The sequence below is a fragment of the Pogona vitticeps genome, chromosome 2 (assembly GCF_051106095.1).
Source record: "Pogona vitticeps strain Pit_001003342236 chromosome 2, PviZW2.1, whole genome shotgun sequence".
Lineage (NCBI taxonomy): Eukaryota > Metazoa > Chordata > Lepidosauria > Squamata > Agamidae > Pogona > Pogona vitticeps.
In genome coordinates, this window is record NC_135784.1 from 228,061,948 (window position 1) to 228,089,117 (window position 27,170).

General features: G+C 40.8%; 1 protein-coding gene across 49 annotated transcripts in view; it reads left to right on the plus strand.

Moving 5' to 3' along the window:
* PTPRD (protein tyrosine phosphatase receptor type D) overlaps positions 1 to 5,514 on the plus strand; it is a 1,767,834-nt gene extending 1,762,320 nt beyond the window's left edge. For all 49 annotated transcript variants that reach the window (XM_078384988.1, XM_078384990.1, XM_078384987.1 and 46 more), the window contains one exon: positions 1,194 to 5,514. In XM_078384988.1, the coding sequence (XP_078241114.1) occupies positions 1,194 to 1,262 (69 nt within the window). In that variant the 3' untranslated portion in view covers positions 1,263 to 5,514. The remainder of the gene's footprint in view (positions 1 to 1,193) is intronic.
* The last annotated feature ends 21,656 nt before the right edge of the window (positions 5,515 to 27,170 follow it).

The following is a 27,170-nucleotide window of genomic DNA, read 5'->3' on the forward strand; positions in this document are numbered from 1 at the left end:
CCTGAACTTGCTGGCACATAAGAAAGCGGAGTGAAAAGAAAGCATTCACTAGCCAAGGAAAGGAGGAATTCTCTCCTGTTGTCATTAAGCAAGGAGGTTGAAAACAAAAGAGACTTTTGAAGATCAGTGGAACCTTGTGGCCCTTAATTTTCTTGAGAACAATCAGAACTTGTAAAGTAAACCATTGTCTACTGGTAGCAACAACAGCACTACAGGAAAAAAATAGAATATATAATTGATATGGCTCCTAATTAGGGCTGTTATGAGCATTACCATCATCCTTATTTTTAGCATAGTGAAATTTGCACATTTTTACTCACCTTGTCCATCTTGGACAATATGAATAATTTTACAATTTCAATACAATCCCCATTGTGGTGTTACTGAATATTAGAACAAACTCCCTTCAGACAAAATTAGGCTATTTTAGAAGAATTGTGCTATTGAGCCTCATAATTCACTGTAACAAAACTGACGAGTAGAACCCATTCATTTTCCATTACCAATATTACTGCCGAGATGTGCATCTATGCAAAATGAAAAACATCTTCTTTATGTCCCATTAGTTCCGGGAGGGGGATGAATACACATGTGGACAGGCAAACACACACAGTCTCTTTCTACAATGAAGCTTTGGCATTTGTATGTTGGTTGATGTTCTTCCTATAACTTGTTTATTAATAGATGGCATTATCCTGTTGTTTCCTTATTGTCACAGTAATTTGAATGACTTGCGTCAAACTGTATAAAAAACTGACAGGATAAGAAAGCAGGGAGCTGGAGCTGGAGCAGGAGCAGGAGGAGACAGTCCCATATCCCTCCCACCGTCTTTTAATCAGTACTTAATCCCTCCCACCTTCTTTTAATCAGTACTATATGTCATGTACCCAACATGACACATACAGTATCCAAATTTTCAGCCTTGCCCCCACCCGCCCCCACAACACCTTCCAGCACTAGAACTTATTTGGTAGGGTTCCTCACTCCTCTGAAGGTTTACAGCACATTTGGGGCACATTGGATGGAGGGTGTCACTTTCAGTTGAACTTAGGGAAGCTGTTTCTTTGGGTGCAATTACGACACTGGATCCAGTTCTGAAAAAACGGGCAGCCTTGTGTCTGTATTATGTTTATAACTGGAGACCAGCAGCCTTGTTTTAATGTGCCTCTTCCTCCTCTTCTTTCCTCCCAAAGGATCAGTATCAGTTCTGCTATCGAGCCGCACTAGAATACCTGGGCAGTTTTGATCACTATGCAACGTAAAAAAAAAAAAAAATGAAATAAGAAAACCCTGAATCATCCTGGATTTTTAACTGCGGGCCCTTTACGATCCAGAGAGCCTCTTCTGAGCCATACAGTGTGCTTGAGAAGTACTTCTTAACTCCTAACTAAAGACCAATTGGTGGGAAATAATATTAAGAGGAAAAGAAAAAAAAAACCAACCCTGTTCCAGGTGGACCAACAATTCAACATTCAATAAACCTAACCAGAAACATAATGAAAGAATCCTGACTGGTTGAGGCATTTGAAGGAGTTTGTTTTATAGACACCTCAAGGATTCATCTTTGGTTGAAATTAAAGAGGAGGAGAAGACATCCTAGCAAAGAACGACCATCTTGTCCCAGGATTGCATGGTAGTGAACAATGCAGATCTTTCTTAAAGGAGTCCCTGCAGTTCAGTGCAAGATGCTTGTCAAAAGGCAGTACCTGGTTTCTCTTTAAAAAAAAAAAAAAAGGACTCTTTGCTTCAACAGCTCCCCTTCCCACCATAATGCTCATAAATAACACTTTGGGGGGTGGGGTGGGCGGGAAAAGGGCGAATGTTTAAAAAGAAAGTCCTTGATTTAGTTTTTTAGTATTGTAAAGATACTGCTGACCTGTGCTTCATTTTTAACTGTGTAAACTTTTTTCCTTTTTTTTTAAACAAAAGTTTATCATTCAATGAAGTGAATTTTAAAAAAGTTACATAACTGTTCTTTTTTTTTGTTTCAGAATTGTAGATTTTTTTATGCTGTAGAACTGTTACCTGTAATATCTTGCTGTAGAAATGTTAAATAATTTTGAAAATTTGCACATTTTTGTGCAGCCCTATATTTATCTCCAGGACCACATTCTCATTTAGAAATTGCTTTTACATTTTGATTTTTTTAAAAATATGAAATATAAATAAGTTAATCTACATATGGAAGGTTTTTGTTTTTCATTGTTCTTTTGGAATCAACAGGGAAGCGCAAAGTATAAAGCTGCTATTAACACACACACACACACCTGTCTCCTATCTATGAATATATGTATATCTCTCTGATTCTCTCTCTATCCATCTACAAGCATACACGTAGATGGACAGACAGAAATGCACATTTATATAAATATATAAATATATATACACACACATATCAGTTCTTCCATGACTTGGATTTATTGAGCAGTGGGGAGAAAATGTTCCATACAATATTTCCAAACATCTCTGCATTTCTAAGTTCCTTTTTTTTTTAGCATTACTGCTTTGTTTTTCTGGTTTGTTAGGGGAAATGAGGAATGCACATCATTGATACTTGAAACTCTACTCAAGAATGAGGGATGGAAATCATGTGTACACCACACAAGCACACACACATATACAGAAACACAAAGCAAACACACACTTATGTTAAAGCTTCCAATGAAGTTTGGTATTTCTAACACCTGAGTGCAATAACAAACAATACTGAATCTAGGAAGTGTACATGTGGGAAAGGTCAGTGCATATCCCCTTAGGAGGGGAGAATGTTGTAATATAACAGTTGTCAAGATGTTTTTAAAATGTATTCACTCGTTTAATTGTCTATAGTATACAGTACGACATTTGCATTGATGATGTATAATGGGGCAAAGCCAAATTCATTTTGCTCTGTTGAATCAGAAATCTCTTGTGGCATACTGCATTCATTAGAGATGCTGACTTTTTTTAAATTTTATTTTTTTGCATTTAGAGTGCCTTATATTTGATGCCTACTTTGATAGCATTTTTCTTCAAGTTTTGTTTTGCCTGTGTTTGCATTATTTCAATTCACTCTTCTCTGTTACTCTCTCCTGCCCCCACTTTGGTTTAAGCATTACTTTCTAAGCATATGTGGAAAGAGGTCTTTCAACAATATGCATTCCTTATGTTCACCCAAGTATTAAATATCCATAAATGTTTGTCCAAAGCAGTTGGGTAGTCAGGGGCCCTTTATCCAACCACAACTCCCAGCAACAAGCAAATTACAAACGTATCGTTCCTATGAAACTGGCATTCACAACCATTGCATTGGTTACCAGAAGGCAACATTACCACAGTGAGAACAGAAGAGAACCCTCCCAATAGTCAGAGGAGCAGCAGGTATTTCATTCATACTCTCACACAATTATTTCTTTGGAGGCCAGGGCATGTTCACATTACTCAGGCTAAGAGGCCTCCTGAGATCAGCTAGATCAAGCAAGTGGACATAGGACATACATGTAGGTTACATGTGGATCCCCCCCCCTTTGTGGACAGCATAAGACAATGTCTGAGATGCTATAATGGAAGCCATTTGCTCTTGCATTGGTCTGGGTTACACCTGGCACCATGTTAGAACACAAAATCTTTTTTAAAAAAACCTCTTTTACATACAGTCTAAAAGGTTTTAAGGAAACCCATCAAGTATATAGTCAGCTTATCTTGAGTTAGCATTTTTTTTCATTATGTCCATCACAGTCCGAAATAAATGTACTAAAAGACCAAACACTAGAAACCATTCTGTTAGCGCACTTTTTATATGTATAAAATTAAAGATCAAAATGGGGGGGGGATGAAACGTATATATGTATAATAATTAAAAAAGTATTATAGAAGGCTACCTCAGAATGAGATTCTCTAATTTGCATCTGAACCAGACATGAATGTGCACTATATGTTTCCTTTTATTTTTTTTATAATTTTCTCTGTCAAAAGAACATAAAACAGTGCCAGGTTACACAGTAGACTTATGCTGTCAGCCAAAAGTACGGAGGACAGATACTCATGGTTGCAAAACCACTACATTTTAGAAGCATAGAGGAAATGCCGTGTCTGCACAGGAATTTTTCTGTGATCTTGGTTTCAAACGTAAGCACGAGACTGGAAGCCCACGAAGCACCCCCTCCCCTCCAAGGGAGGCACCCGTTGTTTGGCATGGGGTTTGTTCCATCCTTGCTCTGCATAGAATCCAAACGTGCAAGAGCCCAATGGGGATTGTGCTGTAGCCTGTGCATAGGGGTCACAGGGCTTTGGATGACCCAAATGTGCAGCCCTGTGCAGACATGCCCTGGGAAGGGTCAGTGCTCAAAGGGAGCCATTGACAGATTAGGCCTTCCTTCCTTCCGAAATCATCTGATTTCCAAAAGAAAAACATTAGATAAATCACTATTGATGGGTGACCGGAAGACAAAAAGAAGAAGAAAAAAAGTAACCCTTACCCATCAAGCCAAGCTATTCAAGTTTGCTTCTCAAGAAAACTCTGTTTAAATCATTGATGTGCATCCCATTTCTGTAACTTTGCTGTGCATTGGTTTCTCTTCTCAAGCTGGTTTCCTTCCCCCGCCCCAACCCCCTGTTTTCTTTTTTGTTCCAATTTAGTGAGGTTTCATTATCTGCTATCTATAAAGCTCAGAATTTCCTTTCATCAGCATAATCGGTACGGTGCTATTATTTACCTATGTATGTGTAGTTATGTATAATTTTGTAATTAGTTAACAATGAAGAAATACGCAAAATATATAAAAATTATTTGTACAGAACTTTTATTTTAGCTCTTTTTTAAAAAAAGAAAACAACAACAGAAGAAGCCTGGTTTGCATGGTTAGACGTTGGTGAGGATGGCTGAGGGAAGGGAGCGGTTCCTGTAGGGAGATTTGCACTTTCTATACCTTTGTACTATGCACTGCCCTATTGATTCTACACCCAATAGTATTATTACTTGAACCCATCTGTAACAAAACTGCTTATGAAATTCCACTTGTGTGTATGTAAATAACACAAAACATGTGAAAAGGTGGGGGGGAGTTTGCTTGGGCAACAACAAAATGCAGGTTCCCCCCTCCCTTTTGTTTTTCTTCTACCCTCTTTACAATTTTAATCTTTTTTTTAAAAAAAAAGTTTATTTTTGACTGCCCTGATACTCCAACAGAATATCAGAGGGCTGCAAGTCCCGTCATCCATCTTGTTACGTGGCTTTGCCATTCAAGCTTGGAGTGTCTTTACAAAGATAATACAAGTTGTGTACTTTGCTCTCGTTTTGGATGCCTAGACTGAAAAATTTAAAAAAAAATTACCCTGTAAAATGGCTTGTTAAAAAAATACAATTACCTCTAATTAGTAGTACGCGTAAATGTTTTACAGAATGAAAGGCGTGCTTTTTATTTTCTTACTTCGTTACATTGGTGGCGAAAGAAAGTCTGTATGAAAATCAGTTCTTTGCTGACACAAGTTCCATTTGTTACAAATGAATTCTAATAAAAATGTCAGTGTTATGCAGCCCTCGTGTTTTTTTCCTTAAGATTTGCTTTCTGAAGATAAAAACAAACAACGCTGTATCTTTATAAGTAAAGTCTCTCATGCTGTCAAGTGCCTGGAATTCCATAACCAGCACTCTGAAATTTACAGTCTCCAAGTCATGTCTGAGAGGGAGCAATATCCAGAAGCATGTTTGTGAGTATCCAGAAATGACTAGATAGTTCTGTGAAGCCAGAGTTCAGGAGCATGATTCCCCCTGTGCTTCCTCAACAGGAAATGGACTCAATGAATCTTCCAGCTCTGCAGTTCTAAGATGATGGTAACATCACCCCAAAGGCGGTGCAGTGGTTTGAGTGCAGTGGTTTGAGTGTTGAATTTATGGTGACTAGATGAAAAAGAGGAAAAGGCTTTTAAACTTTTAATGGTTTGGATAAGAAAATTTCAGCAGGTGTAGCTTGCATCAAAAGTTGCACCTGCTGAAATCTCCTTTTTAAAGCAACTATTAAAGATATGGGAGCCCAGTCCTCATTTCCATTTGGTCATCCTAGCTGGATTGAGGATCATCATCTTACAACTCCAGTGCTGGAAAGGGACCCTATGCATCATCGAGTCCAGCCCCTTTCAAGGAGGTGAAATGGGGAATCAAACTTCCAACCCCTAGCTCCACAGCCATACCACCAAGCTATCCAGCAGTTTATCCAGGTTCAAGCCCTACAGAGCCATCAAACTCGCTGGGTAACATTGGGCCAATCATTTGCAGTGCCTGACCTGCCCACAGGATTGTTGTGAGGAGAAAGGAATGAGGAGGTAAGTCATTGCAGGAAATCATACAGTTATATCTGATCAAGTGCACCCACATCTTCTGAAATACTGCAAGGTGCCTTAAAGCACTTTTCATGGACTACATAGTGGAGCTGCTGCAGAAGGGGAGGATCTTAGGCCTTGAATAAAGATGTTAACCTCCTGATAGTCCCTTGAAAGCTCTCTCTCTCTCTCTCTCTCTCTCTCTCTGTGTGGGGGGGGAATGTTTTTAGAAATAATCATGGGAGTACAATTAGTTTCAAGACTGAAACAAAGAAAGAGTTATTCACTGTTCCTGCTGAGCCATTTCCTCACTAAATTCACCTCGCTCCAGCTATTTACTTCTACTTTTCCCAAGTACCATTTGCTTCAATGCAACTTCAGGGCCAAAGAAAAAAATGCAGGTGATTTTTCTGGATAAATGGGCAATGCCCTTCCTTGCAAGCCTTAGTCCCAATGCAGAACAGCTTTAAATTGCAAACTGCTACTACTTTAACAACAAATCAAACCTGGGAGAGATTATCACATTGGAAAGAGCCGCCTGCATGTTGAGTCATTTTGCTGCCTCTGGGTGTGACTACACAGGGAGGTTGATGCCAGTTGATTCAGAGTTTTCTGTGCCGAGCCTCTTGTAGTTTCTGCTGCTGAACCCTCTGATGTCATTCAGACAGGAAATGATTAATTATCACCAGAGAGATACATTGCAGGAGCTCACACTACACCTAAAATTGTTGTAATTGTCAGCTGGAGCAGAGCCTTCTACCCAGTAAACACCTCCCCACCCCTCTTCATCCATGGACTTTTTTATTTAAAAAACCAAAAACATTTTGACAGGTGATCCAGCACTGAACTGAGATAATAATCTGTCAGCCTAGAGCAGTCTGTTTCCACGGGATAATAAATAAACAGAAAACACGGGTGCGAAAGGTCCCTTGGCAGAAGAAACGAATGTGGAAAAGGGGGAGGGAGGACCCAAGCTGAGTGAGAGTACAGGAGCCAAGACACTTATGTGGAGGGGAAATCAGGCCAGAAGGAACTGAAGCCACTGCCACCACTGCAGTGGCTCCATCAAAGCCTTCCCCCAATGGTGCTCCAGCTTCTCATCAGCTTCAATGAGAGTTTGGTACACCCACCCACTGCTCCTTTGGACTGAGAGGGGCAATTACATGGCAGGAACCAAAGGAGATCAATGTCACAGAATACTGAGGTCCCCTGCTGGCAAACCAAATAAATGGAGTACCTATGGAAGAAGGAATATATATATATATATATATATATATATATATATATATATATATATATATATATCAGCCTTTACTATCAATTTATTATGCATACTTCCAAGGAAATATTTTTCCCATCACTGATTTAGGATGTTGAGGCAGTATATTTCCCCCATTTATCAACATAATGTGAAAATCATCAACAGGTGCACTGGATCCTGCGACTGTGGGTCTACTGAAAGAGAAAAGACTAACTATACTAATTAAGTCCTTCTATTCCATTCAGTACTGCATCCCAAAGCATATAACTTGCAATTAAACAAGGATGGTATACCAACCTGAAATTAAATAAGTAATATATAAATAAATAAGTTTTATTTATATATTATTTATTTATATATTACTTACAGTGGGGTCTCTACTTAAGAACGTCTCTACTTAAGAACAATCCAACTTAAGAACAGCTCCATTTGCTAAATTTTGCTTCTACTTGAGAACAGAAATCCAAGATAAGAATAGGAAAAAAAACATTTCCTGCTCTTTTTTTAACCTTAGGTCATTTTAGGTTAAAAAAAATATTCTCCCCCTAGTGGTAGAGTACGTATTAACCAGCTTTGCATTAGTTCCTATGGGAACTAATGCTTCAATGTACGAACGCACCTCTACATAACAAAAAAACAGCCAGAACGGATTAATTGGTTTTCAGTCCATTCCTATGGGAAATTTTGCTTCAACTTAAGAACGTTTCAACTTAAGAACACCATTCCAAAACGGATTAAGTTCTTAAGTAGAGGTTCCACTGTAGTTTCTATGGACGGAAAAGAGCAGATACGGATTAAATGGTTTTCAATGCATTCCTATGGGAAATGCAGATTCAACATAAGAACTTTTCAACTTGAGAACCACCTTCCAATACGGATTAAGTTCTTAAGTAGAGACCCCACTGTATTTAATTTCAGGTTGGTATACCATCCTTGTTTAATTGCAAGTTATATGCTTTGGGATGCAGTATTGAATGGAATAGAAGGACTTAATTAGTATAGTTAGTCTTTTCTCTTTCAGTAGACCCACAGTCACAGGATCCAGTGCACCTGTTGATGAGTTTCACATTATGTTGATAAATGGGGGAAATATACTGCCTCAACATCCTAAATCAGTGATGGGAAAAATATTTCCTTGGAAGTATGCATAATAAATTGATAGTAAAGGCTGATAAATCCTAATAAATAACAGAAGCCATTGTCAAGGGGAACCTTTACCTTTACCTTTTTAACAGAAAACATATTTTTTTCCAGAGGTGTGGAGACCTGAATGATCACCATACCACTCTTCTTACTTAACCTTTGGCAGTGTGGAGCAAGTGCACTCTCTCCTCACTTACTTACTTTAGGACCAATATATCAAGCCTGTTGTTAAGACTGAAGCAGTTAAGACTGAAGCAATTTTCTATTCTATTCTTATTGGAATAGGAAGAGAATGCCATGGGTGATCACAGAGCCTGACAAAGCCTCCCTATTTAGTCCAGGACCACTGAGGACTGGGGTGAACACATCTACATTGAGGGGCTTAGGAGGTGGGGCCCTGGCCTTCTGTTTGAGGCGTGGGCAAAGTTGGCCTTGCCAATGCTGTTGGGTTGCAAGTCTCAGCATTTCTTGACTACTGCAACAACACTTGGGGGGAGGCACACTTTATTCACCCTGCTCTGCTCTTTACAGCCCCTCTCATTGTCCCAGCCATATGAACAAAAGATTTACTGTACATTGTGTATTATCGTCCTGAAGAGAAAAACTTAAATCCTTTGGGGGGGGGAGAGAGATAATTCATCCAACTCATTATGATACAACAAATCTGGAGGATTATTCTTAGGATCGCATTTCTTTACCACTGCCCTTCAAGGGCTATTCCTATGTCAGTTTACATAAAAGAAATATATGAAAGCAATTAAAACACAGGGTATGAGGCTGAGTTCCTTACAAAGTTAGTAGAAGACCCTAATGGGTTTCATCACTCAAAGCTTGGCAATGACACATTAGTATCTGGAGGGACTTAAGAGATACTCCACTTGGCCTTTAATTGGTCTCTTTTGCAGTAATGTAGGTAATAGAATCCACCCTGTGCTATGTAATCAAGTAGAAATGGGGATTCTCATGAAGGAAGAGGGAAATCACCTCTGTGTTGAAGAGTCTCAGATAACAGTAGAAAATATTATCAATGACTGGCCATAAGGAACATTCATTCTTTAGTTATTAATTATACTGACATCCTGCCTCTACTCCAATAGCACAGAGTGGTATGCATGGCTGTTCTCCAGCCTGCTTTGTCATCCCAGTAATTCTGTATGGTAGGTAAGGCTGAGATAGATTAACCAGCTAGAAAGAGGAAATTTCATGTTCCCGCAGTAGCAATAACCAGAATCTCCTGAAACATGAATCGAAATGCTAACCCTTATGCTATACTGGCTCTGATGACAGACACACATAGCTGGTGTGCCTAATCCAGCCATATTTCCATTTTAAGAAAATCTCACATGAACATCTATTGATGTTTTTAAAAAAGGTTCACCTAAAAAGAGAAATTCTTAAAGTGTTGCTATCTTAATGTTATGACATACTATGTGGAAGGCACTTAGGGGCAGGCCTACTGTTCCATATTCTTAAACATAGTTGCAGATTCTCTCCACGCAAAAATTTATATGGACTCGGGCCTTCTGCATCTTATTAGAAAACGGTGTTCATTTCATTGGACCAGAAGTGAGGAGATCTACGGTGAAAGCTTTACTTAGCCATTAAGGTCAGCTTGTGAGCCAGGATGAGTCACCATCTCTCAACCTTACCAACTTCCCAAGGCTGTTGCTATGTATGGATCCATCTGTCAATTTCAGTTATTCTCTGACTTGCTTTTCAAATCTTAAAACTGTTTCCTCCCCATTTCTGGGTCAAATTGCAACTGTTTTAAATGCCAGCATGAACAGTTTCCTAGTAGATATATATTTACATGCAATCAGTGTAGTGTCACAAATGCATTTTTGTGCACATTTTCCCTCACAGGCACACTCCTGTATGCATTTTTCTAACTGGGGGGGGGGGGAGATTGCAGTACTCAGATCGCCACAGATCCTAAAGGATAATAACTGAGCTGTTGTTCACATATTGGTTTGGGAAGTACGAATTACACAAGGGTGCCTTCTCTTCCTCCCTGGTTGTTACAAGGTTATAGTGTGGAGGGAATCATGTGTGTCTTTTCTGGGATTGTCACATCAACAGGAACCAATTCCCTGAGGATTTGAGACTGAACCCTAGAAACAGAGGTGATGTCCTTATGACACCACTTGATGTCCAAGTAGCACGGCAGGCAATAGCTGGATGAGGGAAGAACTGCTTCTGGGTCAGCCGACTGTGAAAACAGACATGATAAGCATTTAGAGAAATGGGCCCAGAATCCAGGTGAACGGGTATTATGGGCAATCCAGAGTCAAGGGAGTAGGGATGGGAATTTCACTGGCCAGACAGACAACAAAAGGACCACAGCAGCTTCCATGGTTGCCGCCATTATGGTAAAGCATCCCATGTGGCCTTACCGATAACCCACATTATAAACAATGGGTTTCTCCAGCCTCTGTGCTACTGCTGCCACCCACTGGAGGGCTTACCACCAACCCACTGGGAGTGTCTTCCAGGACCTCAGGCATGGCCATGAAGGCCCTTGGAAGTCCCAAGGGTGGCACTCCACTCCCTGGCTTACTCCAAATGAGCCTCTGGGCTGAAGCATATGCAGGGGCCCTCTCTCTCCCCAGTCCTCATTGTTGTTCCTAGCTTTTTAGTCACACTGACACTGCACAAATGCTTTTGTGCTGAGCCATTTAGTCCTGGCTGAGTTCGGAATTGATGGGGGATGGACACCCCAGCTTTAAAGCTGCCTCATAAACACTAGCCCCGTCCCCTCCTCCAAAATCTTTCTCTTCCTCCGGGGACTGCTTGCTGCAAAAGTCGCCTCATTGCATGAGAACCCAGAGGAGCAATGCAATCTCTTGAGACCCCTGCCAGCTCCCTGAGACCCTGCCTGAGTGCCTGGGAGAAAAGATGGTGTATCTGTATAATGGGGAAAAAATGAAAAATCTCCAGTTGGATTAGGACAGCAGGGGTCACCTTCCACATATACAGGCTCTGAGCTTGATCAGGGTTATTTATTTATTTATTTATTTATTTATTTATTTATTTATTTATTTATTTATTTATTTATTTATTTATTTATTTATTTGATTTATATCCCGCCCATCTGGTCTGGTCGACCACTCTGGGCTATGCGTTCGGGAACCTACAGCTGCTGAACATCTCTTAGGGGGAGAAAAACTAGGACAAAACCTTGCATCTTGTTTTTTTCAAGCATCAAACCATACATACTGAAAATGCAAAAATCCTGCTCTTTTCTGTCTCGAGTGATTAAGTATCACTCTGCTTATGTCAAAGCTGTAGTAAGCATTTAGTTCATTTTCATGCAAAATTGAAGGTTGGGCACCAAGCTTAACTGGACAAGCTGTTGCACAGAACTTCAAGAGCAGCACCTGGGAAGGGCTGTGGCTCAGGGGCTGGGCACCAACTTTTGCACTTACACATCCCCAGGTTTGATCCCTGGCATCTCCAGGTAAGTCTAGGAAGCTGCTAGAATGCCACTGCTGGTCACTGCTAATAATATTGGTCTTGATACTCTATGTGTTTTGACTCATTGTAAGGTACCTTCCCATACGCTGAATAAACCCACATTTACTGTATACTGTAGTTCAGTTAACATAGATCTGGTGGCTCTCTGTTCTTCTCCATACTGTAGCTGGCTAAAAACTCATGTTTAAAAATAAATGATTTAGACCACAGTCTTCAAAATAAGCTTATTAAGAAGAACAGCTCCATTGGAAATGGTGGATCCCATTTCTGAGGAAAGATGCAGAGGACAGCTTTCTTAGTTTCTGATCTTTTCAGTGCATACTTATGTGGTGGGTGGATATGTTTGGCAATTATGACTGCTGAGCCAGAACATTTTTGAGATTCTAGATTAATTAATCTTGAGCAAACATGTGATTTTTCTAAATAATGCAAATGCTTTGAACATTTTCTATTCGATTTCCACTGAAATCAGGGTTTGCTTTGATAGAACATCTTGGTATATCCCAGGAAGCACTAAGATTTTCTCCTTCATTCTCCATTGGTTCTAATATTTGTTAGTAGCAATGGGCAGTAACAGTCCTTGTCTGACCGAGGGTACAGCAACATTTGCCGACTGGCTTTCACAAATCTGCCCAATAACCACATGAAAATGAGACTCCGAGCCTGTCTGTGCTGGTATATAGTTATGGTATGTGGAACTCTGATAGCACTGTTTTGCATTTTATAAAAAAAGATACCTCATCTGCTTGTGTTTGTATATAGAATGAACCAAGCTTCCCCTTGAGTTGCTGGCACAGGGCTATTGCATGCAATCTTTGTGGCACAATCCAGAGCCCAGCGAGCTGAAGAGGCAGGTGGGGAAGAGCAGCCCAGGAGACCAGGCTCACCATGGCATGGTGGTTGCACAGCATCCCAAAGTTCGCCATCGCCTCTGCTGGTGCCACTCCAGTGGTGGAGGCAGCAGCAGTGATCAGCTGGGGAACAAACAAGAACAGCTGACAGCCTGTTGTGAGGCTGCAGGTCCCTCCGACTGATCAGCTGTTGAGCAGAGGGGACCAGCTGAGAGGCAGCAAGCAGCTGAAAGAGAGATGGGCAAAGCTCTCAGACACTGCAGCTGACTCCCCACTCTTGTTAATTGGCTGGGAAGCAGAAAGTTGCAGCAGAGGGGCAGGGAACCTCCAACACCGCAGCCAGCTTCCCATGAGCCTCGAGGCTCCCGAGTGGATGGACACATTGCTTAGAAGCGAGTTTAAGTAATCTGCACTGCAGAAAAGGACCAGATTGGACAGGCTCTCCATTAACTGGGAGAGATTATTTCCACCACCACCACCGCAGCCAGTCTATAAACAAGATGCTTTTGAGCACACCCTGTTGCCCACTCCCTGTTGAATGTATGCAACTTCCTTACATCAGCAAAATGAAGAAAAGGTCCTTTTATTATTCAAAATACAGAAGCAAGCAAACACATTTTCCTTGCCAATGAAAACAATTTGTAATTCATTCAACACTATTTGTGAGTATGGAACATAAATCTTTCCAATCAGTTTGCCTCTATTATTTTCCAAACCATTAAGACTCTTGTTCTTAATCACATATGTACCAAGTTAAGCATGCAAAGAGTTTTACCAGTTTTATCTCACTGACTCTCAGAACTTTGTAGAGTACGGCCTCTTTGGATGGACCATTAAAGTCTTCTTTTTAAAGTTTTGTTTGTTTTTGCTGATGAGTGAGCTGGGGACCCCCCTTTTTTTATATAGTTCCTTAGAAGATTTGTTGACTGAAAAGGCACAATTCAAAAATAACTTTATTAAAAATTCAAATTTTAGCCATATTTTTATCATTTACTTAGAGGGGTATGACCATATTTATTATAATAGAGGGGGGAAATGAAGAAGAAGCTGAATGTTGATTTTTAAAAAAATATCTTGTAGTGCCTCTCCAGAATCAGCAGATGCATCCAACGACCTTATTATAACTTACATCACTAATGACATCATTTGCCAGATGATGTAATAGTATGGTGTGTCATTCGCTTTTACTAAAACAAAACAATAGTATTAGCTATGAGGCAAGAAAGAATGTGAACCCCACATTTTCTCCTGCCAAATAATGGGCTGACCGCTGCTGACAGGCATACTGTGGGAGAAAAGAAACTAATTATCAGAAAACAATGATGTACTGGATCACCCTACCAGAAAATGGTGCATTGGCCTCCTCTTCCACATCCTCCTAATCCAGTCGGCCAGTCGTAATAACAAGCATTTTACAAAGATTTAATAAAGACCAAAGAAGATGGTTTGCAACTCACCCATCCATTCAGATGATTGTGACATCCATGGTGTGTTTTTAGATGGCGAGAGAATTTGTGGCTGGGGATCCATTGCCACCTTGCTCCCTGGCCATACTAGGAAGAATGGTGGCCATTTTGTGAACTTCGTTTCTGTTCTCCTTATGTTTTCACTTTTCTGCAATCTGTGGGGCTTAGTCCGTGGAAGAGAAATTGGTATTTCAGCTTTAGTGTTCTCTGAAGGTTTTTGGCTACTCTCTGGCTTTTCGTCAGCATTGCCAAGAGGAAAAATTGATTGTAATTTCCTTGGAGGTGTGTCTGTGTGCGTGCCTGTGCTTTCGTTAAAAGGCCCATAGGTTTTTTCCATTTGCTGGAAATGAAGTCATTTCCAGAGGCCAAAATCAAACATAATGCAAGCTGAAGTCTTACAATGGCTAATTAAAATATCTCTGCCGTGATCCCCACCTCTCTCTCTCTCTCTCTCTCTCACACACACACACACACACACTATTGAATGTCTCTGACAAACAAGCACCCAGAAAAGAAGCTAGTATTGGGCAAGTCTTGTAGGTGCACAGTGAGTTGCAATAGGGGTGGAAATCATAACCTGGCTTGTCCTTAAGTAGGAAACAAGAAAACACAATATATTTTCTCCTCACAGCAAGAGGGCAAGATGTTGTTGTTGTTGGTGGTCCCAGAGAGAATGTGAGCATATTAAAGGCCAAAGTTTGCACAATTGCACAAACTTAAAAAGAATAATTGCTGCATGTTGCTGCATGGGTTTTGCAAAGCAGAAGCACTGGGTGGGATGTTTCTGACTTCATAATCAATCAGACTGCGGTTTCGTGCTTGCTGTGTGTGTTCACCTCTCTATGCAATGACAATAGCGACATTTTGTGCACTTTGTGCTAAACACAATTTCAAAAACATATTCACTTTTTTATATTGTCTGCACTCTTCTTGTTCAGCTATTTACAACAAGTCCCAGTAGCCACCACCATAGTGTGCCAAAGGAGAGGGAAATAGGTGACTTTTCTTTTGTACAAGAGAAGAGATATACAAAATAAAATGCAGCAATCATATCAATCAGCAAAGGAATACAATCAGAGTTTCGGGATTTAATGTGATGGAGAAGGGTTATTTATACCCCTGCACAACCTCCCCTACCTCATTTTGTGTGCATACTGGTAATTTCTGGTTTTAACTACCTCTTCATTTTGCTGATTATTTTGTAAAAGAAGGTGTGATGTAAATCAGTTACCCAGAGATGATAACAATGGCAATGGTGGTGGGGAAAAAGAGCCCAATCACTCTGAAACCAACACCTTTGCCATATGAACCCCAAGACAGAAATGAGCAGCACATGTACACACACCTGCAGCTGCACAGGCATGCACACAGCTACTTTGACACTGCAGCCAAAGTAGTGGTGCAACAGGGCTAAAAACACACATGAAAGGCCAAGGGAAGGAGATAACTTTTCAGGGTTTTTTTCTTCCCCATTTGGAAACCTGTCTTCCACATGAAAAACCTGCTAGAAGGTTTTGGCAAGGCATATTCCTTTGCTGTGGCTGGCGAGTTGTTTCCTTTTCCTTCTTCAGTGCATGGTTGAACCCGGATTTTTGCCAGATGTTTCTTTAGAAGGAATTGCTGCATCGTCTTATAGACAATAATTTGTTTCTTAAGGCAGAAAAGTTCCACGGGCTTGTGTGAGAAGTTATTGAATGCTCAAAAATAGAGGCTGAGAGTGGATAGATTTCTTTGTCAACCAAGAATGTTTAATTGATTATATAATTTAACTTGTATGTTCCATTTGATAGTCTCCTATTAGAACTCTGCCCTCCTACTTGAGAGTCAATTGTAAACTCCAGCAATGGCAGCACATATTTATTTGCAATTTTCTGCCTTATGAACTAATAGTTATTTGCAATTTCTTTCACTAAGGGGAGCCTATTTCTCCAGGGGAAATGATTAACTCTCTTTTGGGCTCATAGCTTGTTTATTTTTGTTTATTTTATGTATTTATTTTGGCCTTCATATTTTAGTACATTACCATAGCCCACTGATGGTGAACCATTTTAAGCCCAAGTGCCCAAACTGTAACACAAAATCAATTTATATATTTCGAAGTGCCAATACTGTAATTAAAACCCAAATGCTAAGGTTTTAGTTTAGAAAAAACAACTGCTCCTGCACTGCAAGAGTTAAATGCTCCCCCCCCATTTTCCTTAACAAAGAAATACTTCCTGGTCCTCCAATCCCCTGTTGGGCTAGACTGGTAATGGTTGCCATTGCACCCTTCTGGTGGACCACTGCACCAGCAGAGGGGAGTGCCAAAATCTGGAATTGGAGGATGGGTAAGTATTTCTCTATGCCGACTTATGGCTCGTGTGCCCACAGAGAGGGCTCTGTGTGCCACCTGTGGCACGCGTGCCATAGGTTTGCCATCACTGCCATAGCCTGTGAAAGGCAAGGCTAAACAATGTGAATCAGGGCGGTGGCTGGAAGAGAACAGAGCTTGTACTTGTGAAGCCTCCTTAATAAGTATGTGGACGCTTATGTTTGCATGGATGGTCTGATGCAGGTTCAATATGCTGGTCTTGGATAGTGGTGGACAGTGTGCATGAGATCACACCTTGTCCCAGGACTCAGAATGAAGCACAAAGTAGGAACCCACTTTGCTCCTTTGCTAGAAATACTGCACTTACTAATAAGCCCACAAACCCAAGGCCTTATTTATAGGCAGACAGGTAAACCCTGGTAAGATATGATTTCTGGAGGGTGAGGAACATCGGATTAATTTAGGTATTCCTTAGGAGTCATTTGAAGGCCGTATCAAAAATGGATGTTCTCTGGACAGTCCCTTTCTTGACTATGGTGCTAGCCCTAGGTGTGGTTTTGAGAGAACAAAAAGTGCCCAGTCCATAACCGTGGTTTGTTCTCTCCTCATCAACTGGCGGGATGACATCAATGTTGCCATTCAGGTTGATCATTGAGTTGACCTGCAATGGGTGGGCATCTAAAATATGGCTTTAATGAAAAGTTTGATATCTAGTGTTGCACATTTAGAAGAAATGCTGGCTTGGTTTTTCAAATATGAATTGAAATGTATAACAAGGAAAGCAATTGACAGGATGGAAACCTGACATTTGGCTTAAAAAAAGGATGTTGCTATCCAGGTTTGGAGAGATTATAAATGGAAGTGTAACTTCAATCAATATGCAAAATCAGCATTTGTTCTTAGAAATGAAATGTTCTGATGCAACACAATGACTTAATCAGCCCTCTTTCTCTGTTGACAATACAGAGAGGAGCAATTTAATCACCTGTTAACTTTATACAGTTTACATGCCAGCCATCATTCCTAGAAGGTAAGGCTTATCGAAGTCCATTAAAATACCTCCCCAGTGAAAGTAGAACAAAATATCTTCCAGGAATAGCTTTGAAGGTATATTGTTCCATGCTAAGTCTGCTCCATATTCATCACTCATGGTCAAGATTCATCATTATCCATCTCAGGTGCAGATTGAGAGTTCTATTTACCCTAAGCCTCAGCACATGAACAGTTTCTACCAATTTCACTGTCCCTTACTTACAGATATGATAAGATGTACTTTCTCCTGCAACGTGTAGCATTCAATATGCCAGATGAGATGCTGCTTGGATCTGTACGGTGGAAAAGAAACACTTTTGAGTACACTGCAGGAAGAAACAAAACACGTGACCATCCAGCTCAAGAAGTCAGTGTTTCCATGCATGTGTTTCAAATAGCAGTCTAAACTCTGGCAATCCTATTCTGTTCCAGTTTAACTAAAGCATAGGTCGGGAAACAGGGGTAAATTACCCCAAATTGGGTAAAAGTGAAAATCCTGGGGGTAATAAGCAGAGTGCTACCCCCTCCCTCCCTCCCACCCCCACCCTCTGCAGCCAAAGCTCAAATTGTAAGCCAGATCTCCCTGTTACTTCCTTCTTTGCAGCAGGCACTTGTAAATCCTTCGTTAGTTGAGAGATCGGGAGATAAGCTCCTTGATTGGTTGCAGCTGTGGATTAGCCCCAGGCAATCAATCAATCTGGGGCTTCTGAATGACTGCTTCCTCCGGAAATGGCTGCAAACAAGCAGGAGGAGGGAGAGGATCAAGGAGGAAGCAAGGGAAGGAGGGAAGAAAGGTGTGAGAGACCGAGGACTTCATCAAGCTTATTTAAATGTACAAAATGGAGGGAGGGAGGAAATGGAGGGTGGGTGGGTGGAAGGATGGATGTGTGTGTGTGTGTGTGTGTGTGTGTGTGTGTGTGTGTGTGTGTGTGTGTGTGTGTGTGTGTGAGAGAGAGAGAGAGAGAGAGAGAGAGAGAGAGACTACTCAAAACTGAAAATGAACAGGCAGGCAAGCAAAAGAGAAACTGAATTAAGGCGGGGGAAGGGTGGCTTTTTGAGGTGCTGTCTAGGTTTATCATTGCTTTCCTTCCAAGAAGCAGGCATCTTTGAATTTCGTGGCTGCTGTCACCCTCTGCAGTGATCATGGAGCCCAAGAAAGTGAAATCTGTCGCTGCCTCCATATCTTCCCCTTCTATATGCCAGGAGGTGATGGGACCAGTGGCCATGATCTTCCCTTTTTTGATGTTGAGCTTCCGACCATTTTTTGCACTCTCCTCTTTCACCCTCATTAAGAGCTTCTTTAAGTCCTCCTCACTTTCTGCCATGCTTTTGAGTAGTCAATGAAGCAGAAGTACTGTAGATGTTTTTCTGGAACTCTCTGGCTTTCTCCATAATCCAGCGCATGTTAGAAATTTGGTCTCTAGTTCCTCTTCCCCTTCAAAATCCAGCTTGTACTGTACTTCTGGGAGTTCTCGGTCCACATTCTGCTGAAGCCTACCTTGTAGGATTTTGAGCACAACCTTGCTAGCGTGTGAAATGAGTGCAATTGTATGGTAGTTAGAACATTTTTTGGCACGTCCCTTCTTTGGGATTGGGATGTAGACTGATCTTTTCCAATCCTCTGACCACTGCTGAGTTTTCCATTGATGATGATAAAAAAAGCACACTGGTCCTTTGATATTGGGCTGTGGCACCAGGGTGGGTGTCATGGCCTTTAGCCTGGTTTGTTCCTTTTTGCACACCACACATAGAATGATTAAAGTGGTAGGGAAAGCGCCGTCTCCGATTCTGCATTAGCTGTCTCTAGAAAGCATGTTATTACTAGCACCACTCTGGCAGCCACTGATGATGATTAAATCCTCTGCAAGCTAGCAAAAATTTAATGCAACTTGCTAGGCACATTGGACACCTTACTACTCCCTATACCACACCATGGTTGGAGTGCAATGTGTTCCAGCAAAAATAGTGCACAACCTTATCAAATTTGGTGCATCCTGCTAGTTCGCTACACAGCCTGTGTAGATTCAATAATATTTTTAATTCAAATAATGTATGATTTCCTTCCTTTTGAATCAAGGGGGTAATGTTGCCGTATATAAATTTTTTGGGGGGTAAAAGGTAAAAAAGTTCCCTGACCCCTGAACTAAAGGTACCACACTCAGAACTTAATTTGCAATAGGCATCCTTATGTTTATGTTATTTTAAATCTGTGAGCAAATGGCTTCTTGGAAATGTCTTCATATTTGTGGGGACAAACTTTTGGAGGATGATTTCACCAAATTTATGTTTGTGTTGCTTATGTTTGTGTGTGTGAGTGAGAGATTATCTCAAACAGGGAGCTTAACTTCAGCAATGGAGGTAACATAGCTGTTCACAATGTTTTTATGATATTTTATGATATTTGTAAGCTGCCCCAAGTAGATGCTGTCTAGGGAGGTGGGGTAGAAATCTAATAAACAAGCAAGCAAGCAAGCAAGCAAGCAAACAAACAAACAAACAAACAAACAAACAAACAAACAGATGTTTTCTTTTTCTGTAAGTTTTACTGGATTGTAGCATCATTCCACAACACTGGCAAGGAATGGCAGCCATGTTGGTAAAATGATGGAGAACATTCAGAGAGAGTTCTTGGGGAAACATAGTCCTGTCTTTATCGGAGCACAGGGGTTGAGAAAAATTAGAGGACAATTTCTGAGAAAAACATTTGGAGAAAGTTCAAGGCAGCTCTTTCTTCCATTGGCTCCTTTCTATTCTGCCTAGTTCTTTTATACCCTGTAAGCAGGTCACTTACGCTTCTATTCTTGATTATATACACAACTGGCAAGTAACACATGTTAAATCCTGACTGCCCCTCTTCAGGGCTAATGTCTAAACTCTATCACTAATCCAGATTGTTGTTTCATTAACCTTATTGGTTCAACTGCATACAAACTGGATTCACATATGAACGCCACTAATCATGATTAATATTAACAATGTAATATTAAAATGACTGAATAATATTAGCCTCACAATTAGTCCCAGAAGACCCTGTCAGAACATCCTAATTTACCACCAACTAATTGATTTATAGAGAATATGGTAACATCAGCACTAAGAAAGCTCACTCCCCCCCCCCCCGCAAGTAGAGCAAACCAGATCGTGTGCTTTGTTTCCATTCCATGTTTCCAGAGAGAGAGAGAGAGAGAGAGAGAGAGAGAGAGAGGGTGGAGGAGAGAGCTGCTCCTGTAGAAAAGATGGATATGCCTACAGAACGGCACTCTCCATTGCCTCATTGTATATTGGAAATGAACAGCCGTTTGTGAATGATTGAATGCTTTGGTGTGTAATCAGCCACAGCAGCCATTCATCGCTCCCATATATTATGGTGCGACAGAAATCCTTGCTTATAAAATATATGCTGGGAAATAAACCAGGAATCCTTGTGTGAGAGTCAATTCAAAGTTTTAAAAGCAACTGGCTCCCTCTAGAATTCAAATTACATTAACCAACCAGCTACACAAATGGTTTGTTGTGGTTGTTGTTTATTTTCCTAGTTCAAGCATGGAGCTAAAAAAAAAAAACTTTATCTCAGTAGCACATAGATTGTTGGAAATGATTTTCAGAGAAGGCACACTAAGGTGATGCCTCTTTGCTAACACCTGCCCTTCATTGGCCTACATAGACACTCCTGGAGGTGACCAACGGCCTTGACTCATTTCAGTCCATGTCATGGCATGGAGACAGCATTGCTCACCCTGCAAGGTGACCTTTTAAAGGAGACTGACAGGGGCAAACTGACCTTGCTGGTCCTTCTCGACTTCTCAATGGTCTCTGATACCACCTACCATGGTATCCTCCTGAAGAGGTTCTCTGGGTTGGAGCCTGGCTTTGTCCTGGCTCCAGTCCTTCCTAAAAGACCATCCTCAGATAGTGCAGCTTGAGGCAATGGACTCTCAATTGTGTCCCCCAGGGGTTGATTATCTCCCCAATGCTGTCCAATATCTACATGTGACTGCTGAGGAAGGTCATCAGGAGTTTTGGAGCTTTGTGTCACCAGAATATGTCAGTGACATCCAGTTCTGTTATCTCCTACATGCAGCTGCCTATGAGGCTGCTAGGGAAACTTCAACAAATTCAGAATATGGCTGCCAGACTATTGAGTGGAGTGAAGAATTACCTTCACATCTTCCCTACTCTGACTGCCTTGCACTGGTGACCTGTTCATTTCCAAGCCAGCTTCAAGATGATATTGCTGACATTCAAAGCCATAAATGGTTTGCAATCTCGATTCCTGGCAGAAGACCTCCTTCCAATGAAATCTGCTCATTCTACACAATCTTCTCAGGCTGGATGGTTGAGAACATTGTTCCTGACAGAGGCCCATTGTTCCTGAAAGAGAAGACCAAAAACTGGGCCTTCTCGGCAGTCACTCTCCATCTCTGGAATAATCTCCCACTTGAAATTCACTTGGCCCCTTCACTGGGAATTTTCAAATGGTCCTTGAAAGCATGGCTCTTCAGACAGGTCTTCCCAGAGCTTATAACATCATAGCACAGTAATTGTCTCAGAGATCATATTATCAATTCTGCTACCTTGCCTTTAAATTGCCTTAATCATTTTTAGTTAATCTTATGTTGTTTTGTCTATCTTATTTTTGATTTTCTTTAGCTATTATGTTTACTGTTTTAAAATCACTATCTATTATGTTATTGTGATGTAAACTGCTCAGAGTGGCCTTGGCAGCCTGATGAGCAGTATAAAAGTTAAATAAATAGATAAATAAATAAATTCCACCAGTGCTACTCCTAAACTATGCTGAAAATAAATGTAAGCAAGGAGTGGGGCGGGGACGTCCTGGGTACTGTGGTGCTAGCTAGTTTTGTAGATTCTATCTAGACAAATCTTTTCTCACATAGAAGATGAATCAAGACAGCAAAGAATACTTCACGAAACATGTATGTTCCAGGATAACCTTTGGACAAATAACTTGTTCAGATACCTCAGTACTCAATAAGGAGGTTGGTGTGCTAAATTCTCTTGGCAGAGTATGAAATTTGGGAGCTTTTTAAACCTCTAGCTATGTAGCAGAAAAATGGTCCCAGGACATACAGAGCAGAATTAGCTTCAAGTCTCCCCTCGGTAGATCACCTCTTATTGTTTAGTTCTCAACTAGTACTACAATTTCAGTAATTCACTCTGAGACACTGGTAAGAGAAAAAAATGAAAAGGTTCAATTTACTCACAGTACTAAATAGATCAAAATAAATAGCATTCTGTAGAAATAACTGGTTACATGAACGGAACTTAACTGATTAGCTACATGACTGACTTTAACTGACTGAATACGTGACTACAGACTACATAGTGATTCTAACTATCTGACTAAAAATGAGCAGAAAAATACCGTAACTCTTAAGTAGAGAGGCATGACTTTCTTCAAAATCTGAGGCAGAGACAGAACAATTGGTTGCTGTTGGATTGACTGTCACTCGAGTCCAGAAAGGTCCCTCCCAACTAAAACCTCTCAAAGGCAGTTTTCAAAAGTTGTAATAATCCTAACAAATTCTAAAACCCATCTACTTGCTAAACAATGGTAGAGTAACCAGTTCTACAAAGGCTTTCCTTTCAGAAGAGCTTTTCTTGTTAAAGCTCCTGTTAGCTAACAGCAGATCCAGACATCTTCCTCAAGTGAACATGGTCAGGTTCTGGAGTAAGGAAATAAGCATATTAGATAATTCTCCGTTACTGCTTCCACTATCCCAAATCAATATTTGAGAGGGCCCCCTCAAAAACTGTATCTGATCAGCCAGATGCATTCACTACAGCATCAAAAAATCAAATCCAGCTTGCACAATGTGTCAGTAAATCAGACAAGGGTAGCAACAAAAGCCTGTTAGTACTCATCTCCTCCCTGAAAGAGCTTCCTCTCCTGACCTTCAAAATACTGTTTCAGTACCCTTTTGTAGAGGAGGATGAATGAAATGGACCTCCTGAATCTGGTGGACCAATCTGGACTTAACTCAGATCTACTGCATCTGAAATAATTCCTGCAGCATCGTGGTTATAAGCAAGAATATTCTCTTCTCTTTCCTGGGTCCAAGACCTTGACTGTCATGGATCTGTTCAACTTCTTTTCGGCATTTTTAGAAGCTCGTTTTGACTACCTTACTTTTGGAGTAAAGGCCATGTCAGTTTAGACTCACCCAGAGGTATTTAGTTGTGCCTCCTTGTTTAAATGTCACCAATTTCCTGCAGTAGAATTGCAATCTATTAGGAATAAATAAATTTCCAGATTTATTTCAAACACCCAAGGGCAATAATCTGCAGTATGGGCCACTGAGTTGGAAAATGTAATTACTAAATTAATGCCATTTTTGATTTATGATAGGAATGCAACACAGTTGAAATCTACAGCAGAGGTACTTCCTTTTCAGATGTGGATTTGAAAAACACAAATACCCCAAAATGGGTTAAATGGAACATGTTTTAAAAGTTCTGGGAGCTTATATTCACAGAAATTAATGAGCCAAACAGACTGGAATGGAGCAACAGCAGATTTAATATATAAAAATCTGGTGCACCGTGTCAGCAGGGCAAACAATGAAACCTAAAGAAAGGATTCTAAAAGCAGAAATTCCTCAAGTTTGGGGGGCCATATCTGTTTTGTATAAGGGATACAGCACTACACTCAGAGAGGGCTGGAGCATTATTTTAGGGTGTCCCATACAAACATCTAACATGCTTCCCATAATACCACAAATCCTTCATCCCATACCTATCATTAGGCATGCATTACAGTTTATCTTCATCTTCCTCCACCACCAGCAACAATCCTAATAGCTATGACAGGCTGGGTCGAATCCCTCCAGACCTCCACGCTTGGCAGTCTAGCACCCTCCACACACAAACACACACACACAGGTCCCTGCACGCAAATAGTGGCTGGTTAGCTGGCCCACAATGCCTTGATTATTGTGAGAACTCCAGTTTCCACTGCCACTATCAGGTCCTGCTATTTATGTGGAATAAAATCTACCTAACATGACCTTCTGCCTGGACAAATTGCTTTCAACAGTGAAGATACAGTGGGGTCTTGACTTGAGAACTTAATCTGTATTGGAAGGCGGTTCTCAAGTCAAAAAGTTCTCAGGTCAAATCTGCATTTCCCATAGGAATGCATTGAAAACCATTTGATCCGTATCTGCTCTATTCCGTCCATAGAAACTAATGGGAAGCTGTTATTCTGCCTTCGACCACTGGAGGGGGATATTTTGTTTCTTTTTTTCTTAGGTCAAGAAAGGTTCAGGGAAGGCAGGGAAAAGACAGTCCAGGCAGTACAGTACCAGGCAGTCTGAAGACTGTCTCCCAATCCACTCTCTAAACGCTGGGAGGAGTGAGGAAGCAGACAGGTACCCTTTTCACTGGCCAACAGTTAACTGAAAGTTCAAATTTTGCACTTTCCCTGCCTCCCACGTGGTTTTTTTTCAGTTCTTAACTCAAATCTAAGTATGTAAGTCAAGTCAATATTTTCCTATGAGAGTGGTTCTTAAGTGAAAATGTTCTTAACTCGAGCCGTTCTTAAGTCAAGACCCCACTGTACCTGGTGCTGATTAAGGTGTGCATAAATCATTATTGACTACTACTGCAACTACTATTCTGCTTTCTCCTCATAGGGGATCCAAGGCATCTCATGAGAATGAAAACTGAGGGAGAGCCAATCTGACTTCTCAGGTCAGTGTATTCCAAAGCCTAATGTCCTAAGACGAGCAATCTATATCATTCTGAGACAGACAAGCGACCTATTTCTTCCTGTCAAATGGTGGGGAGGATTTTATTACATTTTAGGGGCAGGTGCATGAAAAGAAATATAATAATGTATCCTTATACATATCCATGGCTCTGCAGGAAAAGGATGACTATAAAAGAAAGCCAGCATATGCTTTAACTAAAAATAAAATATGTTCAGAGGTATATAAAGAGAGTGTGAATCTCCTTTTTGCACGACTTAGTATAGCTGGGTGGTTAACCTTTCTTTCCCTCTCCCTTACATTTGGAGAAAGCTTTAGAAAAATCTCTTTTTTGCAGGTATAATGATGAATGTGAGTTAAACAGGCCAGCCAATTTAAACACTGTGATATATGAGCTGCTGAGAATGGTGATCCTGAGTGTGAAGTAATTCAAAGCAAACTTCATTTTACCACTGGAATATGGTACAGTGTCTTGAGTATTATGAATGACTAGTGCATGGTGGTGGGTTAAGGTCTAGCTGAGCCAAATGGTGGGCTGCCTACTGGTGCTCTCGGACGTAGAAATCACGGGTGGCAAAGCTCACACATCATATACAGAGGGCTATATGTGAATTGTCATCAATGTCATCTGTGAAACTGTTACTTTCTTGTTTCCAGCATTGTTTTTCTGGTTAATGATCATCAGTATGCATCCCTGTAATAATCAGACAGAAGGCAAGTGAGTTTTTCCCAAGCACATTATTAAGATTTACTCTTCTTTATATATTTTAGATAACCTTGCTTGTTGACGTCCATTAAGAGGGTTGAAGAGGGTTTAAGTGAGAGAATTACAATTTTAGACATTAGGTCTAAAAATATTGCATGTACGTAACTGCTTCATGCATGGCACAGCAATGTGCCTCTGAGTGCTGCTTTGAACATCCATTTCCTGAAATTAACCTGCATATTAAGGGAAAAAAAATCATTGGGCAAGAAAAGAATCAAGATCAAAATAGCTGTGAAGATTCTCAGTCATCCAGGTGAGGTTATCTGGAAGCTGAGTGATGGCAACTGGACTTCTTCCTTATTAGGTTGAAATGTTTCAGTACTCCTCCAAGTATCTTCTTCTGTCTGAGGAGAGTTGGTAGGAGACCCCTGGTATGCCCTCCACATTGGTTTCACTTCCCTCTAGTCTGAACAGGCTCGTAAAATGGACAAGGGACTGGGAGTATGTGAAAATCCCACTTCTGCAGTCCTTCTCCACCCATTGTTATGGGTTGTTAACAATCGGTCTTTCTGGTGTGTGTTGTCCTAATCTTTCTGGGGATGGATAAAAGGGCAGTATGATAAATAGGAGACAGATTGCATCTAAGGCCTCCACCCCTGTTCCGTGAGGGATTTTCTATATGCACATGTATGGCTTCCCTGACCCCTCTCTCAAACCACCTGTCTTCCCAGTCCAGAATGAGTATATCTTGGTCATCAGGTGAGTGCCCTTTGTCCTTCAAATGAAGGAACACTGTTGATTGTGGTTCTGAGTCATTGCCCCTCCTGTGCTGGGTCATTCTTCTGTTTAATGGCTGTTTGGTTTCACCAATGTAGAGCTTTGAACATTCCTCATATTTT